This window comes from Cheilinus undulatus, linkage group 23 (assembly GCF_018320785.1).
Source record: "Cheilinus undulatus linkage group 23, ASM1832078v1, whole genome shotgun sequence".
NCBI classification, from domain to species: Eukaryota; Metazoa; Chordata; class Actinopteri; order Labriformes; family Labridae; genus Cheilinus; species Cheilinus undulatus.
The window spans coordinates 16,520,849-16,527,017 of record NC_054887.1 but is presented as its reverse complement, the minus strand read 5'-3'; the positions used below and the strand labels follow the sequence as shown (position 1 = coordinate 16,527,017).

The window sequence follows — 6,169 nt, the reverse complement described above, 5'->3', positions numbered from 1 at the left end:
GATTGTAATCACAACTTCCATTTACCCGTGCAAAACTGCATGCAGGAACTTGCACATTATGACCAAAAATAGACAATTTCTGCATGAAATCATATGTTTTTGTGATCACAGTAAATGGCAACTATTCCTTCCAGGTTCCAAACTTTCTGTTGATGTGAAATGTATTCTAAGACTGAATCATCAATTAACTTTTGTTGGTGGTTGAAAAGTTTTCACATTCATTGAGAAATTTAACATCTCAAATAAGAGATACATTTTCCCCATGCAGGCATGTTTTTAAGTGTTTTAATATCCAACACTGAAGAGCCTTTAATGTCACATGTACAAATTAGGTTTGCATATTCAGTGTGCACCATAAGACATTTTTCTTTTCCACCATGCCATATGTTCATGCACTGAGGTACATGTATGTTAATGTTTTGTTCATCTTAAATATAGTACGTATCAAGCATAGTTTTTAAGGTTTTTTCTATCTGTAATCATAAGGCCAAATAAAAAACAGGGGATAGAAATTTGGAGTTCTTTGCTTCTGCAACAGTCGTAAAACAAAGAATGTGTAACTACTGCCTCCTGCATTGAATCCAGAGAAAGTCTGGACATAATGAGACCAATGCACTCTAATTATGACTGGAACAATAGAAGAATCTGGTTTGACAAGTTGGCAACATCACTTGTTAATTTCTCCCTTCACTTTCTAACTAATAGCCACATGTCAGTTTTTGTCATGTTTCTTTTTTTTTTTGTTTGACATTTCCACATTATTGTTTTCTATTTTTATTTGCTGTTTCTTAAATCAGTCACCAGCCATGGCAAATCCCCGAAATATGGCTTCATCATACTCCTTTTATGATTGTAAAAACAATGTGAACAATAACCTCGTTATACCGGTGGCTTTTGGACTCACTTTGATTGATGTGAATCTGATTTTAATTGCAAAATGGTATTTGTAAAAGTCCCCGAAATGCTTTTCAGCTGTCTTGTTTTGTTTACAATTTACTGTTTTGCATAAAAAAAATCTCTTAGCCCTAAATTGGTCTAATTGTGAAATTGTTTTTTTGTAAAAGAAACAAAATTAAAGTGGGGCCTCTCATACTTGAAGTAAGGATCTTAGTGCCAGTTTTCCTAAATATTTCATCACAAAAAATGTTTTTCAAAGAGGCCAGAGACTTCGAGTAATTCTTGCTGACTGGACTTCCTCATAAGACTCTTAAGTATCGTATGCCCACATCGGTCTCTTTTTCCTCTGAAACTTGAAGGGCCTTTACCCACAGATTTTTATGGTTCTTTCATGCAAAATGGCTTTGTGACCAAAAAATGCAGGGATTCAATTTGAAGTTTGTGTGTCCAGTTGTAGCTTTGTGTTTTGCTGACTTCTCTCTGCAGTGGTGAAGGTAAGTGTTTCAGGTCTACAGCTCCACTAAAGAAGAAACCGCCAGGTCTTCAGGAAGTCTGAATGACTGCTGCATGAAGCCACACAGCACTGGATCTCACTCAGGGAGTTACAAAGTATTTGTTAGTTGACCGTTTGTGTAATGATGAATCTCCAAAACCATAACCACTGGATATTATGTAACAGACATGAAATTAGTAATCGTTATGCTATGTAGATACTTGATTTTAGATAATTATAAAAGATTTTCTGTGAATACAAGTTAACAGTGAAGCCTTTCAGACCTGTCGAGTTCAAACTAAATCTCTCAGGATTATATTTGATAAATTATTTCCTGCCATTCACTGGAACTGTTAGCTACAATATAACTTGGATATGACCTGGTCAGTTTAGGTGTTTTTCTGCAAGGACTTAAATCATCGTACAATTTGCTGTTAGATTTTCTCAAAGCGATATGTGGCTATAAAAAAAAGAAATAAACATTTCTGTACTGACATTGGTTTTGTTGTGTTCTTTGTCTAGAGATCATCTAGAAAGTAGACACGTTATTTTGGATTTATCAAACAAGAACTTTATTAATGGTTTGGAAATTCCAAGTGATTTGTTTGCAATAGTCCTGTAGTGTGTGAATGTACTGATACAGTTTTCTGCTGTCTGGTCAGTACTTAAAATAGTCTTACAGCGGGTGAAAATGTTTTCTAAAACTAATTTGAACACTTCACTTACATAAGCGAAAAACTTTTTCCAGCGGAGGTGAGAAGTACCTTACATCGTTAGAGCTGGAGAATAGCATAATCAAGATCATGCATTGAGTTCACGTCATAATATAAGATTCACCTGAGGGTACAAATCCAAACAGGAAGTTAATTATTCTAGGTTAAAACGGTACAAATACCTAGAAGGAAACATATTTAAACGCAAAGCAGTGAAATAGCGAAATGGGAAGATTAATTGTGATTGAGGTAATTGTTTGACAGGCATACTTAAAATGAAAAGGTGAAATTGTGTTTTTGTTTTGTTTTTTAAAGTTATTGGTTACAAATGGTAGACTAATGCACCATGGTAAAAAAAATAATCACCATAGTAGATGTAAAATTACTGGCCTTTAGATCAGCTCAGAGATTTTTTTAAAGTAGCCTACTGATAATCTGCTAAGGAGTTGGTCAATAAAATACGGTTGTTCCATGTTGTCCAATAACATGACGGGGATCTTCAGTCAGGTTGTCCAGGTAGGTAGTCACACCTTTATCATAAAGTGAATTGAACGGCATGTTTGGGACTGCGATGTGTTGTTCTCTCGCTACGTGCAGTCAAAGCCTTTTTCACGTCGTTGAGAGAGCTCAACCTCATTTTGACTTTGTATGTTTTTATTGTATGAAGTACAACACACACACACACACACACACACACCCCGCAAAAAAAAGAAAAAGTACCCTTCTTTAAGTCTATGAAAATACTTAAGTCAAAGTAATATTGTTGATTTCAAAATATACAAAAAAAAAAAAAAACCCAAAGCTTCTCAATATTATTGGTCTATTTGGTTTATTTAAATAAGTACTTGGTTAACATAAATACGCACATGAGGCAGGAATTAAACTCCAGTGTTCCCTTCCGTGCATTTGATAGTGTAACGCCGGTAACTTCCGGCGGTTGTTAGGCAGTCTTTTGAAAATGAGGTAGTCGGATAAATAAAACCTCTGTAAAATGCTTCAATTGCAGGTTTTATTAAGTAAGGATCAGAACTGTGGAATGAGTAGGGTCTTTTAGAGCACACCACGGTATCTTTTTCTCTGTGTTTTCACCGGACTATGTTTAAAAAGATGACTGAATTTGGTCCAGATTCCGGGGGGAGAGTTAAGGTAACACAACCCTGCGTTGAATCGCTCTGGCGCTTGTAGAATGAAAAAGATAACTAGACGTCTCCTTAAAACCCTTTATAGCTTTATATTTCCAGTTGAGACATAGTAGGTTTTCTGTAATGTCTCTTTATAATGTACAGGGAGTAACCATTGTGAAGCCTATCGTGTTTGGAAACGTCGCCCGCTACTTTGGTAAAAAGAGAGAAGAAGATGGACACACACATCAGTGGTCTGTTTATGTGAAACCTTACAGGAATGAGGTAAGACATCTGGACTTTCCCATAGATTTTCACTAACTCATAAAAAATGTATTGTTTGAAAGACATTAAGTGCTTTCATTATTCCAGGATATGTCTGCGTATGTGAAGAAGATCCAGTTCAAACTACATGAGAGCTATGGTAACCCACTGAGAGGTGAGAACACCTTTATACAGCATGATCCTCATAATTACAGTATATGCTGGATGTGTTGTTTTTTCACTACATTTACAAGTGAGATTTAAATGTATTTGTTTTTCTAGTGGTGACCAAGCCTCCTTACGAGATTACAGAGACAGGCTGGGGCGAATTTGAGATCATCATTAAGATCTTCTTTATCGATCCCAATGAGAGACCTGTAAGAGCAGCCACTATTGCCAATAATCTGCTTCTTAGCATATGAAAATATACTACAACAAAGAAAGTAACGTAATTGTTGGTTGTTTTCACCCTGTTTGTTTATTTGTGTGTCTCAGGTGGCTCTGTACCATCTGCTGAAGCTGTTCCAGTCAGACTCCAGTGCCATGCCCAAAAAGACAGTTGTGTCTGAGTTCTATGATGAAATGGTGCGTATGCTCTCATGCTGTCACCCAGTGGCTCTCAGTTAATGGGTCAGGATCCAAACGTGGGCCAGGGAACTGTTTTTTCTTTGCCAGTCATTAATGTACACCTTGAAAAAGTTGTGACAAACATGTACGAAACTTGAAGCATACACCCATATGTTTTATTCTCCTCAGTTTTAAGTGAATTTTAGTGAATTCTGGTTCTTTTGACTAAAGCTTGACCTATTTATCGCCTCATTATTTTGGGACAAGAGAGCTTCTCTTCCCTGGATAATGTGTCAATTTCTTGAAATCTGTAGAAAACAACCAAAATGTATGTCATAGAAAAAAAATAGAGTAAAAATAAAGTGTCTGCATGTATGTCCTGATATGCTTTTTACATCAGGGTTCCTGCAGATCCTTAAAAGGTCTCATTTTTTTTACTGAGTGGTCTTAATTTTTAAAAAGCATTTTGACTTAGATGTGTCTTTGTCCAATCTTTGTTTTCTCCTTCATTAATTTGATTTTAATTGTTCTTTTTTTAGTATATTGATAGAAAAGAGGCTTTAAATATGGCCAAATCATCAAATTTGGATTTTTAATGAACAAAAAATCTCTCTGTCCTTATCCATTGACATTTTAGTAACAGTGCATTAAACCAGATAATACAGCTCTGTCCAGTGTGCAAATCTCCCATGCCTTTTTTTACTGTTTAATGCACAAAAAATAATTTCACTCTGTATATTCAATAGTATATTATCTTTTATCTATGGTACATTTAGCCACATTTTCCATCAAATTTGAGTGGCTGAATCTTTGTTTTTTTTTTGTTTTGTTTTGTTTAGTTTTTTGCTTTTTTTTCACAATTGATCTCTAAAAGGGTGTTGGTTGATCCAGAGCTAGACAAGATGAAAAACATTGCTCTAAGTGATGGCAATAGTAATTGTACTGCTATATTTCCTGTTTACCATTAAAATCATAGTCATCTACTGATATTCTAGGGTCCACATAAATGATGATGAAAGCTTAAAAACTGCCCCATTTTGCCTCCAACAACAGTATTTTGATGTAATGGTGGATATAAAACATTTGGCTGTGCAGATAATGGACTAAATGTAGGGGGGATGTATGGTAATGCGTGGGTTAGGGACATCTCTTGTCTTTTAATCGTCATCTTGGGTGGACCCAAGGAAGAAAAACTCCTGCACTGGTAGCAACTAATTGAAATCTGTTTGAATGAATAAATCTATTTTTAGATTTTCCAGGATCCTACAGCCATGATGCAGCAGCTACTGACCACATCAAGACAGCTCACACTAGGAGCATACAAGCATGAGACAGAGTGTATGTATACTCCCTGTTAATATAAAAGCACCCATATACAGTATATATTAATATCGTACACTGAGTCGATGACATCGTATTAATGTCTGCCTACCTGTATCTACAGTCAGTGAGCAAGAGCAAAGGACCAAGGAGAAACTGGAAGCAGCAAAGAAGAGAACCAGCCAGGAGATCACTGAGCTGAAAGACAAACTAAAGGCCAGCAGAGAAAACATCAACCATCTGAAGGCAGAGATCAGGAAACTGGAGGAGGATGGGGACCACAAGGAGCACTGAGAAGTACACAAGGGCAGCACAGGCTTGAACACATTATGATAGGACTGTCCTGTAGTTAACAACTCATTTTTTTGGGGGTTTCTGACACATAACTGAAAAAACAAAGGCCTTGTTGTTATAAATATTCTATAATTTGTCTTTTGCTGCATTAGTTTTGTCCAATTATTTTGACACAAGTGAGACTGTGTAGGAAATTAACCAGTATTTCTGTGAACAGATTTTGATGTAAAAAGCTGATTTGTTTTTACTGATTTTGTGGTTTTCTACATAAAGAAACTGTTTCAAGTATCCTACATTGTAACTTATGACATTCTTTACTGCAATCTCAAAAAGTTCTTCTCATACCTGTTATATCCAGACTTGGATATAGTGTCAGTTATTTAATCGATCAAAGTTTCCTCTATGAGGTCCATGTTGTTACGCTTACCATTTAGCACAGGGATGGGCAACTTCGGTTACTGAGAGGGTCACTTTTTTTTTATTCCCACTACTAGAGGGCC

At 36.1% G+C, this 6,169-nt stretch overlaps 1 protein-coding gene across 1 annotated transcript; it reads left to right on the top strand.

Annotated features, from left to right (window-relative positions):
• Window positions 1-3,004: 3,004 nt before the first annotated feature.
• On the top strand, window positions 3,005-5,962 carry yeats4 (YEATS domain containing 4). The gene is made up of 7 exons (XM_041780386.1): window positions 3,005-3,249; window positions 3,390-3,509; window positions 3,597-3,663; window positions 3,771-3,865; window positions 3,984-4,073; window positions 5,306-5,393; window positions 5,500-5,962. The coding sequence occupies exons 1-7, from the start codon at window positions 3,199-3,201 to the stop codon at window positions 5,667-5,669; spliced, it is 681 nt and encodes a 226-aa protein (XP_041636320.1). The 5' UTR covers window positions 3,005-3,198; the 3' UTR covers window positions 5,670-5,962.
• Window positions 5,963-6,169: the final 207 nt, after the last annotated feature.

What these genes read in the sequence shown, in the direction of transcription:
- yeats4 (XM_041780386.1), top strand. Translation starts at nt 3,199, where the DNA reads ATGTTTAAAAAGATGACTGAATTTGGTCCAGATTCCGGGGGGAGAGTT. An exon ending in CTATGGTAACCCACTGAGAG is followed by an intron (nt 3,664 to 3,770) that starts GTGAGAACACCT and finishes TTGTTTTTCTAG; the next exon opens with TGGTGACCAAGCCTCCTTAC. An exon ending in TCGATCCCAATGAGAGACCT is followed by an intron (nt 3,866 to 3,983) that starts GTAAGAGCAGCC and finishes TGTGTGTCTCAG; the next exon opens with GTGGCTCTGTACCATCTGCT.